Raw genomic sequence first — 23,077 nt, 5'->3', positions numbered from 1 at the left:
ACAATTGATAAAATTAATAATTAAAATAGGTCGATGAAATTACATTCCGATTGAAATTTGAAAACCTGCGGATCCGTTTTGAAATTCGTCGTTATTGGTTTAAATTTGGTGCAGTCGGTAGGATTATACTCTTTGGTAGTCACATGTTAAGTTTAAAATTTCTATGTAATAACAAGACTGTTAATTTCTAGTTACTCAATATTTTGTTGATCTGCTATGTTAGAATACTCATGTTAGCTTAGAGTATAGTTTATTTTTCTCTTCTACATCGCTCAAAGATGAAAAAAAAAAGATTCAACATACTCCAACCCTTCTAAACACTTTAAGATAAGTAAAAGCGAGAAAACTGAATAATTTTCTTGGGTTTTGGCAAGGCATCCCTTAACGTTTTTTAAATCCTCTAGTCACAAACTACAGGAAAAGACCTTGTAAGAGGAACTGAGACCTGCTCCAATTTCCTCTTTTGTTCAGCTAGGCCGTCTTTCTTTAATACAAGCTTTGTTCTTTCTTCAACTAAGCCAGTCTAGAATGTGCTCATTTGTGTTAACTAGTTAATTAAAATCTCTGGGATGACATCCGTAAATCCGCTAATAGGACCTGAGACCGAAAAATGTTTGTTCTCTTTAACTTAGACTATTTCACTGTTTTAGTCATTTCCAGGTCTCGCGTCAGTATCAGGTTAGGTTGGTTTTGGTTGGAATCTGATCTGACAGATGTATGGCAAGGCATAGGAGATCTTAGAAAACCTCTATCTGTGCAGAATTTGTTAAGGTCAAAGACCAACATTCCGTTTTCCTCTATCTACTTCTCTGTAACTTCCAGTAGGATAGATTAAATGCTAATTTTATGGTTCATCATGACCTTGTAACGCTAAGAAACTGTTTCAGATCTTAGTTAATTTAATTGGAAGAGTACCAGCTTATGATTTATATGAACGGGTTCTCCTCTTATAGTTCTCGTCAACATGTGGCAACAGCACTTGATTTACGACTGTTATTAAAGCGAACTAGGCCCAACTATTAAGGAGTACACGTAATCTTGTTAAAATCTCCGATGTCTAATCCGAAAAGTAACCATTGGTTATTCCAATTATTATATTATTAAAAGTAACTATTGGTACCATCAGTTCTTATCATTGGTTACTTTTCGGATTAGACATCGGAGATCTGACCACAGGCCTTAGCGTTTAGGTAAGTCGTGTCATTTCGTCAAGGCTCGTGATTGATAGTGCAAGCGTTGTTGCCATATAATGCTAGAAGTAAGAGAGCTTGTAAAATTTACAAAAAAAAATTACTAAGCTTTTAAAATTCTTGTTTAAGCGTATTTACTCTTATATATGGATTTGGTGATTTTTTTATTAAAATTATTAATAACTAACAGAAACAAAATTAAATATTAGTACAAGAGCAAAAGCAATTACCAGTACACATCCGGCCGTCCCCTCTGAAGCCTTGATCACATTGACAAGCGTAAGTTGTTTGTAAGTTCCGGCAGGTAGCGTTAGAGTGGCAGAAATGACCCTTGGCACAATAATCGACTCCTGTTATGATGTTAGCGAAAGAAAGACAGAAAATGGCGAGTTAGGCATGGTTAAATTGTTAGTAAAGCACAGATAAAGGCATAAAAATTAAAAAATATATTAATATTTAGAAAGCTGGAAAGGTGATCAGTTAAGTTACTTTTCAATGTGCATTCTAGAAATGGCTATAATAGTGTAAGTAAACTTACCAATAAGGTGTACTATAGCAACCAAAAAAGAAAACATTAATTTATATCATGTAATGAATTTTTAACACGTAATATTATAGGCCAATTCTAAAATGCCATTTAAGCGTATTTACTTTAAAAATGTTTAGTAATAAAAAGAAAGTTTTACCTTTACAGATCGGGCAACAGCTTCCAGAAACTCGAATTTGTTGATCCAGAGCGCAGTTTAATACCGGGCAGTCTTTGGGGTCGTAAACCTTGCAGTCCATAGAGCCATCGATACACTTGCAGTCTTTACATTTTTCTACAGTTACCACCTCGTCGTGGTCATAAAGTTGACCATTGAAATAGCATTGTTCTATAAAAAATTGTTATGGATCATTAATCGGAATTCAAGTTATGACGACAATTTTGTTACTCACTCAAACATGTCTGACAACATAGTCCATCCAGTTTTATTGGATTCTTACAATATGTGGGTGCACATTCTACTGGATTGCATGATATATTACCTCCCTGTGGGTAAAATAAGACATATTTAAAAAAAAAACGTTGTACGTCTAAGCTATTAACATCAGTCATTTATGATACTAATTGCTATAATTTTGTTATGATTTTTACTTTTAATGCATCTTTTAAGCCTCAATTGACTAATGAATATTTGACAATGTAAGTATCATTAACTGAGTGAATCAGTTTAAAGACGTGGCTTTAAGGGTCATATTATATTAATCCTAAAAAATCACAAAAGATTTGAAAATTCCCTGGTTGTTTTTTAAAAAGTCCTATTTCCTCTAAGAAGCTAGTATACCTTTTATTTCTTAACCTATATATGCAGTGGTAAGTATTACCATAGTAGTCTTATATAAACATGGATCAATTGAGTCAGAATCATGTTGGAATTAATGGATGATCATGTCGAAGGCTTTTGAGCAATCAATAAAAATGATAAAATCCACCCAATATCCCGCACTATAACTAGAAATTAAAGAATAATAAAAAACTATTAATTTTGCTTATGAAAGTTAAGATTTGAATATATAAGTATAAAATAAAATATTATCATGATCAATTACTGATTTTATAATAAGATAAATTTGGGAACTAGTAGAGGTAGAAAATAAGTCTGACATATCTCGTGCTAAGGAGTAAGTTTTTGAGTTGCACAACGGCTTTTTAAAAATTAGGGATCACGTCTCGATGTGAAAATGAGAGTAAGAGTTAGTATTCATCAATAAGTGTGGTCTAAAAGATTCTCTTATCTCTCTAATATAATTTTGGGCAATAAAGCAGGCTGTTTTTTATGAAAATTACATTTAGTAGACACAAGCAACATCCAATAATAGTATAACAAGAAAAATAAACTGACCATGCTAGTTTTTAATTTCGTTCACTCTTATCATTCGCATATCAACACATCCTGATGCAACTTTCCTATCTGACAATAATATATGACCTTCGAAGCGTAATTCCTGATCAAGAGTGTCCAGAAACTTAGATATATCTTTGCCAATGGATTGCCATCCAATACTCAGCTAGTTACCTTATATTTAAACCCAACTATATGAGTCTTACATAAATTTAAATAAAGACTATTAGAGGCGAACCATTTCTTTGTAATCTTGAGCTCATTTTTTAAGAGAATTAATTTGTCGTCGGCAAAAAAGATATATTCTTCATAAGACACTAACTTTAAGAAGGTCAATATTTTAAAGTAAGAACACGATTTGTTCTAAAACAGAGCCCTAGGGAATTCTTTTTAGCTTTGTTAGCAGATTTCTGTGATCAACACAATCAAAGGCCTCAGACAGAACATAAAAAGCCGTTGCAGACATGCCACTCCAGTTCATATAAAAAAGAACAATTTCAAGAGAGCTGTATATTTCATCCTGCGCATTCTTAAATCTTTGAAGATAATTTCAGAATGTTTCTTTTACAAGTTTTCGAGAAGGTTAAAAGTAAACAGGTACTTAAGAATAAAAAGGGCCTCGCCAATCTATAAATAAATATTCAAGATGTTTTAAAAATGATGCAGTACTCTACTGTATTAAACACGTTAGCTACCGCATGTACCGCCGGCGGGCAAACTACATGTGCAGTTGGTTGCCGAACTAATCGACGGGCTCATTGATATCGCGCCGACGTCGGCCTCCCACTTTTTCCTTATCTGAGATATTTAAAGGACTTAGAAAAGTATAATCTTTTTAGTTTTGTTGAAGTAGTGATTTGTTTGGGGTAAATATTTATTTGGCCGCCCGCGTCCACGTGGCGTCGTTATAATACGCGTTTTCCATATTTGCCAACTTAATTTTTTTTTGTTATCGTGATTGTGAAATATTATCAACTTATAACTGTTTTATAAAAGGTATAGTGACAATTATGGTATTATCGTAAGTCACTTTTTACTTATTTTTTTTTAAGATTGGTGCTAAGGATTTGCCTGGTTCATCAGGTATAAAATTACGATAAAGGAGACCTTTGAACGATGAGGAGGTACTGCGTTATCTCGATGAAGATCTTTTTTCGGATGAAGATCGCGATTATGTTGCCTCAAGCTCCAAAAGCGAAAGTTCTGCTTTAGAGGATATAGAGGAAGTGGTTACGCTAGCTTCAGGGGATGGAATCCCTACACCAAATAACATTTCTACCGAATGGAAAGAAGGCACTGGCGATAACCAAAAAATCTTTATTCTTAGTGGTAGCCATGGTCTAAACTCCAATATTGATTTTACAAATATGTGTATTATTGACTTCTATTTTCTGTTTGTTACTGATGATTTGTTGGAAATAATGGTGTTGGAAACAAACCGAAATGCTGAGCAATTCATTTAAAAAAAAGGTCGGCTTAAACCCAAAAGTCGTTTAGCAGTTTGGAAGCCGGTAAACAAGAATGACATAAAATCATTTATGGGAATCATCCTCTTCATGGGTATGGTGATTTATCTTTCCATAGAAGCAGAAAAAAAAAATTGGAGTCAGAAAAAAATTTATAAAAATACAGTCGTTCCGCCTGTTATGTACCGAAACAGATTTCAGGCAATACTAAAGTTCTGGCATTTTTCAAATAATGAGGATCCTTTAGCTCAAAACAATCGTCTTCATAAACTTCAGCCGCTATTGGAACTTCTAAATTCAAAAAAAATGTAAAGCCAGGACGAATAATTGCTGTCGATGAAAGCATGGTACCATTTCGCGGTAGGCTCAATTTTAGGCAATATAAACCAAAGAAGCACGAATATGGAGCAAAACTATTAAAAATGTGTGACCAAAAAGGATATACCCATTCTGTACCTGTATATGCAGGAAAGAATGAGGCAGTAGAAAATTCCTTACCGACAAACATTGTTTTAAAACATTGTGAAAACTATTTAGATAACGGCAGAGTAGTTGTAAATGATAACTTTTACACAAACTTGCATCTTGTAAAAAAACAAGTTGATGGAAAAACACATAACTTGGGAAGTTGAACAGAAGTCCATATTTTGTAGGAGAATGTGTATATAAAGATTACAAATAGTGGAAGTCTTTATCTCCAAGAAAAATGCATGTAGGTCACTTAGGTAAATGTATTATGCATTTCGGCTGTGTAAACAGCCATCATCAGATACTAAAATAAAATACAGGTAATTCAAGACAGTTTTAAAAAAGAGCTTATTCGCTATAATAATATAGATTTAGAAATTACCAGAACATTACAAAAAACATATACGTTCACCAAATAAAACAAAAATTACCCATTATTGGGAAAAAAAACAACAATAAATAAAATAATTAAAATTAAAAATATAGTACAAAAAGGACATCTACGATTCAAAATATAAAATTTATACTTAGGACGATACAGAGTTCTACATATTAAAAGAAGGTACTATAAGGAACTATTGTATATTAGCGTTGCGTTGAAGAAAAGATTTTAAATTTTGACTAATACAAATGTTATAAGATGAAAGAGTTAAAAACAATAAAAGTAAAAGTTATTTTCTAGGGATAATTGAATCAAAAAAGCGTAAGCTGTCAATCTTAGTTTGCTCATTAATGCAAGTGCAGTCTGGGGAGTTTACGGCCCTATTTATTTGAAATTCTTCCAACAAGTCCAACTGTAACCATTTCTCACAAACATGCAGAACCTTAGTGTTCATGTGCTTCGCAAAAGGAGAATTGGTATTGTTAATAAGAGTATTTTTATTTCGCGTGATAAGTCTTAAATGTTCATTGACTCTGACTTTAATTTTCCTTTCGCTTTGACCGACATAACAGATATCACATAATGGGTGGGAACAAGTTAACTTGTAAACTCCAGATCGGTGTGTTATCGGTATTTTATCTTTAGTGTTTACTAAATGTTTTGCCAAGTTGTTTTTGGTTTTAAAACAAATATTAGGTTTAGTGACAAATTCATTGGACTTAAAACACTGTGCGACACTAGAAGAAACGTTGCCAAAGTAAGTAATAGATCGATAGGATCCGAGGGCGTTGGGTTTACTGAGTAATGGTTTATTAAGTTTTTTGAAAAAATGTTTGTTGTATAGCTTCTTAATAATATTTTTAGGATATCTATTGTTTCGAGCGATTTGTAAAATTATATTATATTCTTTTTTGAAATTAATATCGTTTAGTGGAATATTGAACAATCTATGAAAAAGACAATTAAAAGCGGCAAATTTTTGGCTAAAGGGATGATTAGAGGTAAAGGGTATTACTGTATCTGTGGCCGTAGGTTTACAATATATTTGAAATTCAAAATGGTTATTGTGATTAGTGATTAAAAGGTCTAAGAATGGCAAACTTGATTCTTTCTCTAAGTCATAGGTAAATTACTCTCACGAGATGTGTGAATTAATGAAATCAACAAAGTTTTCTAGGTCGTCTTTGGTTCCATTAAAAATAGTAAAAATGTCGTCTACGTAGCGAATCCATGTTTTTATATGTTTTTAAATAAATGGTGTTCCGAAATTTGTTTTTCTAGTTTATACATAAACAATTCGGCTAAGAAAGGGACAAATTAGAGCCCATTGCTAGTCCAGTTTTTTGTTCGAAAAAATTATTGTTAAAATTAAAAATTAAGTTTTGAAGGAGCACACAATTGACTAGAGAACACAAATCCAAAATGAAATGACTGGGTAAATTAGTGTTAGTATAAAGTAATTCTCTGAGTATTGAAATGCAATCACTCGGAGATATGCTCGGAAACAAGTTAGTAATATCAAAAGAGATAAGCCAGGATTGGGGTGGTATCTGGATAGGAAATAAATGTTCAGTTAATTTAAAAGAATTTTTTTATAGAAAAAGGATTGTTGAAGTTTAACTTAAAAGGTAAAATAGAAGATAATCATAACTTGGGAACACTAAGAAAAAATAGGAAGGTGTTACCCAAAGAAGTTGTAAATGCAAAAATAAAAAAGGGTAAAATAGTGGGAAGAGAAAACGAAAACGGAATAGTGGTGTCAAAATGGAAGGATAAGAGCGACGTCCTAATGCTTTCAATATACCATGATCTAGAAATAGAGATACCGGAAAGAAAAACAGAAAAAATGAAAATATAATAAAACCTACTTGCATCATTGATTATAATTCTGGAAAGGCTGGAATTGATCTTTCTGATCAAATGTCAGCGTACTCTTCTCCTGCGAGAAAATCTATTAAATAATACCATAAGGTTGCAATAGAGTTTCTTATGGGAACAGCTGTGGTTAATTCTTTTATTATATATAAGACTGTACATCCAGAATCTAAAATTTCGATTACACAATTCCGTGAAGAACTAATCAATAGCCTGTTTTGGGAAGAAAACGGCGCCACTAGTGAACCGTTACAAAAAAAATGTAAAAAAAGCAGATATATTGAAGGAAACAATAGACAAATGTAAAAGGAATCAAAAGATTAGAACGAGGTGTATAGAATGCTACACGAGGCTAGTAGCAGCCGGAGGAATAGCTGAAGCCGCAAAAGCGAAGAAAGTAACCACATTTTGTGATACTTGCAACGTCAAACCATTTATATGTATTACTTGTTGTCCAACCCATTTCTAAGTTTGAATTTTTTTTTAGGAATACCTGTTTTTATTTGCATTTTTTAAGAACTTTTGATACTTTGATATAAATATATTTTTTACTTTTCTTTTATTCAAACGGGTTTGTAAGCAATCAATAGATTTCAGTTGTCTTAAAAACATCTACTATTTGCAACTTTGATGTTTATTTTGGAAAAAAAAAATATTTTAGAAAGCTTACTGCATTTTTTAATATTTTTAATTTTTACTACTCTATGCACCTAAAATACCATTAGTGATGCCTGTATCTCCGAACCACCAAACCATAGCATTTGTTATTTGCCAAGCCATTCCTACTAATAGTAGTTTATACAGGGATTTGTCCGCCAGCGACCAACAAAAGTTTTAAGTCAAGACTCTCACGAGATGTGTGCGGCCAAGCGGCATGTGAATAACTAATAACTAATACCTATGAGAGCCAGCGGAACATGCGGCGTGTAGTGAAATACTATTAATTATATTCGGCAGCTAACGTGTTAAAGTTCGTAAAATTAGAGTTAACCTAAGTAATACCATCTTGCTCATTAAATAGATGATTCCTACAATGCCATCATTTCTATATAGCTATGAGTTTATAAAGCTTAGATAAATTCTTCTTCAAACTACATATAAAATTATATAAGTATCTGATCAGGATCCTAAGTTAGCATCTCTCTAAGACTACTGCACACCCAAGTTCAAATCTTAGTTTTATTAACACTAAATTTAAAATCTTCATCTAGTATTAATTAAACGAATGTAATATTTACATGATTTCTTACTGCAAAATCTAACTCAATGAATAGCAAGATGTTCCAATACTTTCCAATGCGTTTATGGATTAAAAGACCAATGAGAATCAGTAGTTAGCCAAGAAATCCCAAGGTTAACTCAAAAAAGGAACAAAAGTAGAGAAAAATAATAAAAAATATTTGAGAAAAGAGTACGATACAGGACACGTAATGCATTTTGGTAATTAAACCAAATCTATGAATGACAAACTGCATTTATTTTTTTTCGTTTTTTTTAGTTATCCTGTTCTGAAAAAGCCAAGAAGGAGAAACACTTAGATACCACTCATGTTCATGATCCCTTATGTTATTATTCTTTTTTCTTTCGGAATTCTAGCTGCTCTGCTCTGAAGATGCCAAAAAGCAGAAATGCGTATCGGAAAGTATAACACTTAGGTATAATTACTCAGTGGCTGAGTAATTACTTTACTGACAGGCATCAATTTGCATTTATTAAAGATAATCTTTTAATTTGTAACAGCAGAAGTTAGTAAGTTCATCTATAATGATTTCTCAAAAGTCTTTGATGTCTTCATTCCCAATTAACTATTTTAACCTTTTATTATAAGAATTTTGCTTTTTCTGAGTGGCTCTTTATATGATTTATTGAAACATTTTACAATATGGCACAGCAATCTGTGTCTTAAAGCTGTTTAATATTATTTGATGCCTTCTTGTCATTTATCCTAAATATTAATCTTCTGCCATATTAAGTTTTATTACAAGAAATTATTATTTTTTTATTATTTCCTTAAGAATTTCTGAGTCTCGACAGTAATCGCGACACCTTAGGCCCACTTTAACACGTGTACATTTCCTTTGTAGCGTAAAAATTTAACTTGGATGAAATGGGTTGCTCCAGTTACGAATAGAATATGTCATGTTTCATGAGAACTACCCGTCATATGCAGTCATAAGTGTGGGTAGGAATACAAATCTAGTGAGATTTCCAATAAGACAGATAGTTTTTCTGATAACTGGTCAAAATGAGTTTTCCATGTAGAACCAGTGTCCAAGTAGACCATCAAGGTTTTCAGAAGTCACATCTGAGTGAAGCTTGTCACATCTAAAAATTAAGGTTAAATGTTGAGTCTCAGAAATATTGAGGCTAAGTTTGCTGGCCAACACATTAGCTAGAGGTTCAGTAAAATGAAGATTATAATTTTGTTAGTATCATATCCAAATAGTATCAGGTCATAATATATATATAAAAAAAGTGGTCCGAGGACCAATCCCTGAGGGACACCATGCTTCACGTTTTCAGTATCGGAGAATTTGCCCTCAACAGCAACATGCTGGTAGGAGTTTTATTGAATAGATAAGATTGTATTATCGTGATACTTTTAGGGTCAAAATTGTAAAAACCTGGCTTCTTAATTAATTTGTCATGTGACACATAATCGGCTGTATTCGTGAAAACCATTGGAATCAAGACTAGCTTTCAATCCCGTTGTCACAATTTCTATAAAGTTTGTTATTGCAAGAGAAGTTGATTTTTTCTTTGTTTTAAGCCTCTTTTTAAAGATAGGTATCACCTTAGCTTTTTGAGAATACAAAATCTGTGTACCCCAATAAATCCAATATTAAAAAACATAATAATAATATATAAGAATACTATTTACCTTACATGAACACACTTCACAACCAGTTTGCCACGTGGAACCATCCGCATGGATGGTGTCATTTGTTTTACAGGATTTCTGACAATCACAATCTTCAACCCTGGTAAGTCTCAATTCAGCGTGTGCTAACTGGAAAATTAAACAAAATGTAAGGAATCTGATAGATTTCTTTAGAAAAAAAAGTTCATATAGCATAAACAACTGTAATTATAAATTTACCCTCTTTCGAATGTAGTAGCTTATCAGAAAACACAAAATTTTTGACACAAATTGTATTTTAATTAATTTTCATTAAATTATAGAATTGAAATAAGTATTTTACTAATCATAACTATTAAAATAAAAATAGTGGTTTCTCTCTGTCATCTCTCGACCATAGAAGGAGCGGGGTAAAAATAAAAAAGAAACCTACCTACCCTTTGGGAAAGCTCGAGGAGTTTACGCTCCAAATTCTGTACAGCAGTCTGAACACTCAAAAATTGTCCGCAAGTGGGACAGGTCACGTCCAATTGAGGACACACAGCCAAGACTCCATGGGAGCCCTCTATTAATCTCACGTCTTGTAAAAAACCCTAGAAAAAATTTAAATAATTAATATTTCATCTGATAGTTTATTAAAGTGATAAATCAAATATCATGAAAAAAATCTTATTTTGCTTAATTTGTGGCGAGTTTTATCAATTTTATCACAAGAGTTGCGACTAATACATTTCTCGTACCAAGACCTCTTCTAAATTTTCACTTCATAGTGAATAATCTCCAGAAACACTTTAAGAGTGTGACTCATTAGGTTAATAAATCTGTATTGTAAATTTAAATAAAAAGTATTTGTAGCCTCTTAATAATAATTTGTTGTGTGATTTGCCCAACTCATCAGGCACTAAATCTGATCTAAGTGTTTTTTTCTTTCGTCTTGTTTTTAACATATTTTCCTTCATGTTATTCCATGCTCTATGAAGATTTATCTTCTTTGTTGGTTGTTACATGTCTAACGTCGTAGTTTCTTTTAATTTTTTGCTCATTTTATTTTCGATTTTGCGTCCTTAAGTCTATCATAATCTATCTTTGGTTGTTATTCGTGTTTTGTCCCATTAATGATCTTTATTTTTAATTTCTGTTATGAGAAGGATGTGATCTATTTGACGTCAGCTCTAGGGTGAGCAGCTACATGTTCTAATTACTGCTGTTAATTTATCCAGTAAAAATAACCAAATTTTTGGATGGATGTTCCTGGTAATTTATTAAAAACAATAATAAAAGTTTTTTAAGCCATTTTTTGTTTGAAATAGAGGCTGGAAAACCAGGGCAATACAACGCAAAAATAAATAGGTATTCCAAAATAAACCCTTTAAAAATTTATTTTTATGCCTGCAAGATCCACAAGACCAGTGTTGATTTAAAAAGTAAGAACTCAAAGATAATATGGTTGCAATTAAATTATATTTTTAATAAAAATTTGGTAGTGCGAATTTTTTAAAATGCCTATGTTAGTTGAGAATTAAAAAGAATTTCTTTAACATATGCAATAAATTTTTTTGGTGAACTATTTTTAATGTAATCCGGTAACTTGTTCCATATATGAATGCTTCATACTGGAATGATTTTTTAAAACCTGATGTTCGATGACATGGAATTCTAATCAAGTTTGGATTCCTTACATTGTGTATATAATCATGGTCAAAAAATAAGTCTCTTAAATATGGCGGCTCACCTGATTTAATTATTTTGTAAATTAAATTATACATATGACACTTCCTTCTATTTCTCATATTTAATATAAAATGTGAATTTAGATAAGGAGTAATGTGGTCCCTATACGATATATTAAAGGAAAAACGCATAACTATTTTGCAGTTTTTGCACCGTCCTTGACAAAGATACAGTTAGTAAGTCGCCATACACAATGTCCGCATAATCCACCAAAGACAGTACAAGTATATTGCAAAGCAAATATTTGGTGTTTAATGGTAACTGATTTTTGTATTAATATAAGTTTTTTAAACGACCGTTAGCAATTTTAATTTTGTTCTTAATGTTGGAGGCAAAGCTGAAATTTAGATCGAGTATAACCCCTAGATAACATTTTTCCGCAACGGTTGGTATAACTGTTTCATTAATAATAATTTTAAAATTTTCCATGCAAGATGACTATTATTTTGTGAAAAAAACATTGCACATGACCTTGAAGCATTTAATTTAAGGTTATGGTTTTCAGCAAACAAAGCAATCTGATTAAAGTCGGCGTTAATTTTATTCTGTGCCACCTGAACGTCTGATATTTTAAAACAATTATAAATTTGGAGTCGTCAGCAAATTGGTGCAGCTTAGAATTTCGATGCACTAATTCATGTCCGCAACATACAAAGGGGGCCTAATATAGAACCCTGAGGCACCCCATTTTTTAAATGACAAAAACCTTGAAAATTTAAATTCACTATCATTCACCGTTCGGATACAATGTAACCCATCTTTAAGATAAGAGCTAAATAAATTTTAACAGAAAAACCATAATAGTGCAGTTTAGCCAAATGCATTTGGTGATCTATGGTATCAAATGCTTTACTTCGATCTAAAAGAGTTAGGCTAGTTATTTCCTTTGAATACTCTTTAACTCTTTTATCATTAAGAATACTGATAAGACTTGATATAGTACTAAAAGACTTAATACGAAATCCTGACTGGCAATCAGGAAGAATGTTTAAATTAAAAACATAGTCAGCTATTTTATTATATACGTGACGTTCGACGATTTTTGAACTGATAGTCAGAATACTTATTGGTCTAATGTCTTTATAATCCGTTGGATAAGGTATTTTTGGTAAAGGAATGAATATCGCTTTTTTCCAATCATCAGGGAATTGGTTTTCTAAGATGCAGGAATTTAAAATATTGATTAATGGCTTAAGACAAAACGGAAGACATAGTTTAAGATCTCTAATTGAAATTCCATCACCATCTATTGCATTTGACCCTATTTTATTTATAATATCGACAGTTTTATTTTCAGTTATAAGACTTATATTAAATTCCGTCTCAAAGTGACTAAATATATTTGAATTATAAAAGCTAAATTTTTCTAATGATGTTGAATTAGTAGGGCTCACGGTTTTTGAAAAAATCGTGTTCATTAATCACAATTAATTAAATGGACTTGCAGCTGAGGATGTTATCACTAGTTAAAATACCAATACCAGGAATATAGAGTGGGTGAGGATTAAGGAGGGGATCATTAACCCTATGTTTTTGACTTCATAAAATATATTTCATATTTATTATTTATATGTAGACAACGATTATCTAGCATCGAAAATATCCCAAAGCGGATTAACTATGCAAATATAAAAGCGTTGCAAAAAAAACCGTCTGCGTCGGAAACTATCACACACTAATTTTGGGCGAAATAATCCGGACAGCCAGGCGTTGCATGTTGTCACGAACCCTGATATATCACGATACGTTTACTAAAACAATACTTTTTTTATTTATTTCTGGAAATGTATAATCTAAAACGGTTTGCCCAAAACACGGCTCTATTTTTAATTTATTATAGTTCGTGAGAATCTTTTTAAATAAGTTTATGTAAATTTAGCTGAAGTTTTCTACCATTTTTGTGTTTTTTTTTGGCGTCGATACGTTCACCTTTAAAAACTTTCAGATTTAAAACGATTCGCATCTAAATAATAATAATTTTGTTGTAAAATTCGTTTCCATTATCACTTTGATTAATAACTATTACCACTAATAAACGTTAATAGCACTTAGTACACGGTTGGGTATTAGTTACAAAGAGGCATTTAAGGCCTATATACTTTTAAATTAAAATTTACAAAATGTTCTATAAACCAAACAACCAAACTTATTTGACATTCTTGCAGAGATTTTAGGGTTTAATAACCAATAATTGGTAATGGAATTTCAGTTTTTTATATCATGACTTAGATGAGGTAAAATACTTTAAAAAATATATATACGCATTTATTTCTCAACTTTCAATTCTTTAGTTCATAAATCTCAACCTTTAAAAAGTTTGATTTTGGTTAAGAGTGTTGATTGTTAATAACTTCTTAGAAAATTCTCCTTATTAGCATATATCAAATAAAAAATCATCTTCTCAGAGTGATTTATTAAACTTGTATGATACAAATATATTGGCAGTTATTTTTTTGTGTTTGTATTTTTTTTTCCAGTTCGGAAAGCACTGTATAGAGATTTTATTTTTCAACTGCGATTTTAATTTTCATGCGCAAAATTTTAACCTATAAAAATTCTTTTTGTTTAACATTATCGACTGCTCGTAACTAGTAAGAAAACTATATTTTCTATAACTATTTATTGCTGCAGTGATTTGTTTAAACTTAAGTAACCCGAGGCCAATAAAAGTTCTTATTTTACTGTAAGTGTATCGGCCAATAACCAGTAACAATTGTATTTATTTATTACCCACTTAGATTCAGTATACCTTTTCTCAACAGTGACCTTTGAAGTTTATTGATCTGTGTTAGTGTTAATTATGTTTCTATTTTAATAATTAATTTTTTAAAAAGGAAAGATGTACATTCTCTGTATAGGGTGGTCATAAGTATCTACTTTCTGAAAGCGGTTATCAAAAAAATCGCTAATCATATCTAAGGAATCAATAGTGACTTAATATTGATTGCCTGAAAAGATTGCCTTAGTAGAGATAGTTCTATTATTGAACAACTTTGAGATTTTCTCAGTCTTACCTTAAAGAAATAATGATTATGTCTCTGACCGATCCAAATTTGATGGTGATCAGTGACGTTCCTATCAGGCTGTCCAGGCCTTAGGACCGTTTTATAAAGCGGATGACAGTCAACCAATAATTCGACCTGTGACCCACTAACAGTGACCGCTAGATGGTGCCACATATTGTCCGCTAATCTATAGTGAAAGCTCTCCATGTATATCCTTCTGTCTTGGAGAGATGTGTAGTGTAGGCGAATTTCGTTTCTGCGGCCGCTTGATTGTACCTATAAATACCATAAAAAGAGAAGTTAAGTTAGTATCTTTATTCAAAAATTATATCTTATCCAAAGCAGTAGGTTTGATGGCAAATTTCCTAGATTGCAGGAGAATTAAAAAAGAATTGGCAACCTGCAAGAATTAATCCTGCTTACAGAAATGTACTGTTAAAATATTCAAGATATCTTAGGAAGATCCTGCAAAGACCTTAGACATTAGTAGATTAGTAACCGTATTTAATATAAAGAAATAATATATGCTATTTGAAGCTTTAAATATAAAATGGTGATTTTTATAAGAAAAAATATGTTATTAATTTTTTCTTATTAATTTTCCGATAGGATATTTTTTATAAACTTTTTGCCAGTATAATTTTTTAAGCGGAATTTGTTTTGGAGCTTTAATTCAAATAATAAAATTATCATATTCTAAAATACATATTTATAATATTTTTAAAAAATATTTATCTAATTTTAAACATTTTTTAGAATTATCTTGTATTGAAATATTTTAATTTAAATTTTTTTATTTAAAAAAATTAGAAAGTTTATCTAAAAATAGTATGTATATAAATATCTAATGATTTATATTGAAAATAGTCATTTAAACAATATGGTTCTAATTCTATTAAAAGCTGTTTTACATTGGTTTTAAAGAATTTTTTATCTGAGATAGATTGACTATTAACTGGTAAATTATTGTGTAAATAAATACACATTTATTACGGACTCTTTTCTGTCATTGGGTAGTTTACATTTACTCTTCTTGTGTTATATGTATGGAACATTTATAATTCAAAATCACCGCTGTGATTTTGAAGAAGAAAATCAATGATTCCATTAAATAAAATGCAAATATTAAAATGTCTTTGTTATTAAAAACGCTTTTACAAGTTTTTAATTGCTTTATAAAACCAAATTCAGCTTGTTCCAGAACATCTATAAGACACTTTGAATCAAGAAAACGAAGCGTTACCTACTACGGTTTATGTACCTACCCACGGTTTGTATTCCATAGCAGACTGACTGTTTTTTTTTAAAGATTGGATATATGATACAATCAATCCAGAAATTCATTGGTATGCCGATCTAGAAATTTGATGTTTTATACTATATTTACTTCTTCATTAATAACAAGCAAGCTACACTGTACTCGTAATAAGTTTGTTTGAAACTTAAATATGTTGGTCTTTTCGTTACTCAGGATGAGTTTAAGTGTAATCATTTGCAAGTTTGATGGGATTTCCCTTTACACAAAAATTATTATCTTTAGGCATTTTTCACTAATTTCTTTAGAGATTATGCTTAGAATTTTAATTTTATTATCAGACATTTCTATTTTTCCATCAGATATTTCCGATCATGCTGCCTGTTACAAACCATCGTATTTTTTTTCATACTTCTGTAATGGTTTTTGTAAATAATATTATGACGACTTAATAGTAATCAAATATTTAATCTACCTTTGCATTCCTCAATTTGCTCATTATCTTTGTATTTGGTTGTTAGTAGTTTTACTGCAAACATTAATTAGCTAGTCTCAAAAACACACTCATAACATTTTGCTACTGGTCATTTATCAATCTTATATACCTCCAACCTTGTTGATTTATTTTGAGGTGAAAATAATCTATTAGTATATAGAAGTATATAGAAGTATATAGAAGTAAATTTATTCTCATCGTTTACTTATTATAATAGTTATTTTCTGGGTAACATGATTGGATATATATATATATTACGGTTATTGTAATAAAGTGGTTATTATGTATATTCTCCGGTTAATATATATAATCACCAAAGACAGTGGTAAATTTTAAAAATCTCAATTCATTGAATACTCTCACTAGTCATTCTACATATTTTCCAGAATTAATACAAACGAATTTATTACCTTCGCCAAACTTGCTGGCTATTATGAATATATGCCGGTTATTGCATACAATATCCGAATTAATTACATTAGCCGCAACATATACACCTCTAAAGCTTAACTATTTACATATTCAAAAGTTACAAAAAAACTTACAGGTGAAAGTGCATTTAGTTAATGTTAAATGATAAAAGATCATCGCTGTCCTGATTTTATTTTTAAAACTCAATATTACCACAAGCAAGTTCAATAAAATCATCAGTCATCAATATTTTTTTTTGTTAATATTGTCAATATGTTACGTATGACATTTTTAAGAGTTTCTTATGAATACGTCCATATGTCCTGTATAGCAATGTTTTATAAAAAAGTGCCATTTATTTTACATTATACAGCAGCACATTCAATATTATTTACAATTCATAGTTTATTTATCTTATTTCTAGGTTTATAGTATATGCTTCTAAGTATATAACCAGTACTATCCCCATGTTTTCCCTTCTCACGTCAGAAACACCTAAGATGAGGTTATCTAATGCTAAAACTTTAAGTTCATCCACTATTCTTCAATGTTCCGGTATGCACAACACTTTACAATTTAAATTAATGTTAAGCATAATATTAACACTATCAACAGCATCTCCCAACGATTGTAAATTTTGGTGTATTACACTTATTTGTCGTTCACTATTCTCTCTGTTAACATCTTTCAATCACATCTAACTAGTGACATCTTTGTATATTACTATAAAAAATTGTAAGAATTAATGTTTATTAGAATCTGGAAAGCTTCCTTAAATAAAAGGGACATTATTTTACAAACTTAGCGGGACAAACAAATACACATTAATATTAAAATGGAAAGTTCAACAGAAATATTTACTGAATATACTAGTAATGTGCTGAATATTTAAACATTTACGAGACCTTGGTATAATCTCCCAGGAATATATATTATTTATTACTGCTTTATTATTTATTATCGCCTGAAATTTTACCATTTTTGCGTTGATTATTGAGAATTATCAGTTGCCTAAATTAAATATTGAATGTCTTGTAAGAAATAAATAACTAATTTTAAACCTTTACTGTTTATAAAACCCAAATTTATGGAAATATTAGGGTTGATATGTCTGTAAGGGATAGAATGAAGAGCAAATGGAAACAAAAATGCGCAGTAGAAATATATATTTAATTTTCGATACACTCTTTTTCTAATTTTTTTTTTATTTTAGAAAAATATCCGGAAATAATTAGAATTTTAAAAAAGAAGGGTACCAGTACAACGAACGTAAAAATTATTATTCAAAAATTACTTTAAGGCATATTTTGTGTTCTTACGCAAGTTAGCTAATTTATTTAATAATTTCATTGAATAAATTATACCCTATTTCAGAAGTGTATAGAGCAATAAACTGGGGAATTCCGTTCTGTTTGGCTACATTTCGTAGTAGTTCATAGGCGCAGGTACTTATAATATTTATGAATTTAATTTTCACGCATTAAATGCCTTTATTTTGAAAGAGATTAAATACTAAATAAATACTTTTAATCCTTTTGTATAGGTACCTATCTTTTAACGCTTTGTAACATGCAAAAATGGGGTCAGGTAATATATACAGACTATAAATACTTTTAAATCATATTTTAAACGTTAGTAGTCACTGCTACGCTGTAGTGTAATCACAATATTATTATCCCAATATTTAAAAAATGGAGGTATTCAGTCCAACGAAAAGATGTACTAAAAATTCTCCACTATCGCTGAGTGAAAAAGTTATTATTTTAAATGTACATGATTGCATAAAACACGATTACCCTAGTTTTACTGTGCAAGAAATTGTTGAAAAAGGTTCTCGAATGAGTGGAATTGGAAAGTCCACCATTTTCAAATTGTTGCGGGAAAGAAAAGTAGCAGGTCAAGTGGAATCTCCCAAGCAAAAGCCAGGACGACCTACAAAAGTCCTTGATGAAAATGCTAAATGTATAATTCGAAGAAAAGTTCACTCTTTTTATTTTAAAAAGGAAATACCCACCCTAGACAAAATTTTAATGGAGCTTGGCCGAGATGACAGTATTCCGTTGATAAGTAGAAAACTTTTATGGAAAACTTTAAAAAATATGGATTTTGCCAGGGAAAAGCATAACCGCAAAGCACTTTTACTGGAGAGCGACGAAATTGTTTGTTGGAGAAGGCAATACTTGAGAAGTATCAAGCAGTACCGCAGGGAGCAAAAGAAAGTTTTTTATCTTGATGAGACGTGGATTAACGAAGGTTATATAGTCCAAAAAATGTGGCAAGACAAAAATATAACCAGTGCTCGCCAAGCTTTCATAGAAGGCCTGTCTACGGGTATTAAAGTACCTTCGGGAAAAGGAAAAAGACTTATAATCACACATATTGGAAGCGAAGAGGGATTTTTAAAAGAAGGTCTGCTAACCTTTGAGTCGACTCGCACAGGAGATTACCATGAAGACATGAACTCAGACGTTTTCGAGGACTATTTTGGTGAAATGATAAAATTTCTACCGGCTAATTCGGTGGTGGTTATGGATAACGCAAGCTATCATTCACGGCGAATAGAGAAGACGCCAACTTCAAGTTGGAGAAAGCAAGAAATTATCGATTGGCTGGCTGCAAAAGGTATTGCGTTTGAAGCAAATTTGATAAAAAAAGAACTGCTGGCAATAGCAAACTTACACAAAACTCGTTTCATGAAATACGCCGTGGAAGATATAGCCGAAAAATATAATATAACTGTACTGCGCTTACCGCCATATCATTGCGAACTAAATCCTATAGAACTTATATGGGCGCAGGTAAAAGGATTTGTAGCAAGACAAAACACGACTTTTAAAATGAAAGATGTTAAGCTACTGTTTGATCAAGCCATTACGGAAGCGACACCAGAGAATTGGCGAAAAGCAGTCCAGCATGTAATTAAGCAAGAGGACAAAATGTGGGATCTTGACAACCTCATCGATCAGACAGTCGATCCTTTAATCATAATGTCAAGAGGTGATGACAGTTCGTCAGATAACGAAGAAGACTACAATCTATTATAATTTAAAATTGTAATACACTGTTCAAAAAGTGCCAGATCCAAAAGTGACATTTTCAACTGTTTTACTCTACATATTATGTTCAATAAATTTGTGAAAAAAATATATTATTCCATTTAAACAAAAGTAACTTTCTAAAATAAAATAGCATTTAAGTACATTAATTATAAGGTAAAAAACAAGTCCCAGTTGCACGCCTTTGGCGAACCGTTTTCAATGTTTATCAGTGGGTAACAATGGGCAAAACTCATAAATTGACCCAAAACCGGGTGGCACTACCTGCAATCAATGAAAAGAAAGAATTTTACATTGAAACTAATACCCAACTAAGGTAGTGGCATAAAATATTGGTGGATCACCAGGTACCACTTTTACATACCTAATGAGGTTTTATTGCTCTACACACTTCTGAAATAGAGTATAGCATTATAGTTTTATTTTGACATGTACTTATTACACTTTAAAGCCTAAGGAAACCTTTTTTATGAATCATTCAGATCTATAAAACAAATATACAGTGCGCAGTTTGTCGTTTAAGCAGCACCCACAATTGCGTTATAAATAAAAAGTAATCTCGAAAATAGAACCGTAAAATTTGGTTTTATTATCTTCAAAATTAAATGCCAATTAAATGTAATGGCCCTGGACCTCCTACTTATATTTTACAGTAATTTGAAATTTTTGTGAGAAATGGATTCTGGTACACAAATTAAAGAAAAGCTCGACTTTATAGGTTTTATTTGTTCAATTTAGTTGTTTGTATTTTGATCGTAGTTGCATATAAAACAAAGAGTTTCTGTCTACCTGTAGTATATATATGCCTTTATAGAGCGAAAATAACTGGAATATTTTTTTCAATTACTGTTAAGAGAAAATGCATTAAATCGTACCCAAAATGCGTTATGCACGAAAATACTTAAGTGGTATTAGGATCTTTGTTCATTCAAAATTTTTTAATTATTTAAATTGAAAACGTCATAATCGAGAAAAAAACAAGAACAATTTTAATGTTAGATTTCAGCATAAAAAGTGCATAAAAAAACAAAGTGTTACAAAAATGGATATTTTTAAAGGATTATCCTGTATTTAAAAATATTTTTGAATTTTATGTGAAATTCCGTATATTTTTTTCTTAAGCGTGTATAGCATTTGCAGTTATCTTTATGAAATCAAAATTTAAAGTTTCAATTTAGAGTTTTAAGTAACGAAAAAAGTTCTACGAAAAAGTAAAAATGTATCATAGGCAGGGTGTTCTTTCGTAACTTTAAATCATAAAGGATTGTTTTTTTTTTAATATAAAACTCTATTTCTTGGCCCATTTTCAACAATTTTAAATATTAATACTAATATTTTGTCTATTTATCTAAGGTTTCTAAATGTCTGTCTATCTTAGGTTTTTAATTGAAAATCATCTTACAAAATATGATTAGGATGTGAAAAATATATAAGCATATAATAATTTAGCAGGGCGTTATCTTCAGCGTAATAAACAACTTTGCACACTTGTTGACTTACAACATAAATTTTTTTTCCTTAACTAGTGAACTAACCTTTAAAATATGGAAACAAAATAACAGTAGCAGTTTACGTAAAGCTGTATAAGTCCGTAAGGCTGTATAAAAATTATTATTGCAGAAAAACCCTCTCATGTTGGGCGCCAGAAATTTTATAATTTTCATTATTCTAACTATGATTTAAGAGCGTTTTTCTTAGTTTTTTAAATATTTAAGAAATTTTCGAAAATCATTATTGCACAATATCTTGTTTTTGATATAAATTCTATAAAAGTAGATGTAAGCTTTATTCTGCTTATCAATTTTTTAATACTATTTATGCTAATTTAAGCTCACTTACCTCTAAAAATCTAATAGGGCCACTTGAAACGCTAAATATTGTACCCGTATTTTCAACTTCTTGCCGTAGCCACGCACCAATAGTAAATTCGGATCCTCGCTGCAGAAGTGCGGCTGCTTCCCGAAACGCGTCTTCTGGTAGACGAAGATCATGGCGATTTCCTAAAAGAAATTTTTTGTTATAATCAAAATAAAATCGGTAAAAGGCAAATAATTGAAGATAAAACTAATAGCAGGTCAATGAAAGCTTATTCTCTTATAATACTGAAATATACTGGAAACGTACTAGAAGCATAATTATGCTTTTGATATATTCCAGGATTAATTCCATTTACCCGTATATGTGTCAGACGTTTTCTGCGGTAGAGCGTGACACTTTCTTAACGTTTATACGATATCTTATTGCAATATTGAGACATTTGAGGATATTGTAGGCAAAATTGAGAAAAATTGGCTCATTGAAGGTTTTAGAGCTACATAATTCAATCAACATCAACATTTTTACTTACTAGGTTTCTTAGGCCTTCCTAGGAGGCAATTAATTTTCGTTCATGTTTTTAATTAGTTCTTAAGGATAGATTTGAGAGCTAAAATGTCATTCTTGGTTTAGGTTATAAAGAGTTAAGGCAATTTTAATTAGGGCTTTTTTTTGGATAATTTTCTTATCGAATTGAGTGTTTTCACACTGTGAATCAAATATAACGAGCAACAGAAAAGAAAATCTCTAAAGAAAGAAGTAAGAGCTCAAATATTACAAACCGTCTTAATATCGGGGTATCTATGAGACATCATCTGGATAGGCAGATACATGAGTGGAAGACACAGATAGTAAAAAAAATTTCGTCACTTATACACAAATTAAGAAGGTTTACTATTGGACATATAATGATAATCACATTATTTCTAATCAACTTGGAAATCATTTCATAAAAATCTCGATTGTTTTTGTTTCTTAAAAGAATGATTTATATCCAATGATCTAAAATAAAATAATGAAAAAAATGTTTTTAATCTAAAAGCAAAAAAATCTTGGAAAGCATTTAAAACTTGAGAAAATCACAGAAATCGCAATTTGTAAAAAAAATCGCTGGAATACCAATAAACAGGTCCACCATTTAAAAATAAGTAAGTAGAACGGTACAATTAAATATTTTAACA

The 23,077-nt window shown here is 30.8% G+C and overlaps 1 protein-coding gene across 2 annotated transcripts in view; it reads right to left on the bottom strand.

Moving 5' to 3' along the window:
- LOC126741233 (protein kinase C-binding protein NELL1-like) overlaps positions 1–23,077 on the bottom strand; it is a 143,546-nt gene that overhangs the window by 25,302 nt on the left and 95,167 nt on the right. The window contains exons 3-9 of one of the 2 annotated variants that reach the window (XM_050447606.1): positions 21,921–22,081; positions 14,873–15,139; positions 10,565–10,720; positions 10,149–10,277; positions 2,130–2,223; positions 1,877–2,065; positions 1,421–1,540 (exon numbers count right to left, since the gene is read on the bottom strand). In XM_050447606.1, the coding sequence (XP_050303563.1) occupies positions 1,421–1,540; positions 1,877–2,065; positions 2,130–2,223; positions 10,149–10,277; positions 10,565–10,720; positions 14,873–15,139; positions 21,921–22,081 (1,116 nt within the window). The remainder of the gene's footprint in view (positions 1–1,420; positions 1,541–1,876; positions 2,066–2,129; positions 2,224–10,148; positions 10,278–10,564; positions 10,721–14,872; positions 15,140–21,920; positions 22,082–23,077) is intronic. The other variant, XM_050447607.1, reaches the window with a different exon arrangement.

The sequence above is a fragment of the Anthonomus grandis genome, chromosome 10 (assembly GCF_022605725.1).
Source record: "Anthonomus grandis grandis chromosome 10, icAntGran1.3, whole genome shotgun sequence".
NCBI classification, from domain to species: Eukaryota; Metazoa; Arthropoda; class Insecta; order Coleoptera; family Curculionidae; genus Anthonomus; species Anthonomus grandis.
Note: the sequence above shows the minus strand (reverse complement) of the source record. Positions and strands in the feature narration are given on the sequence as shown.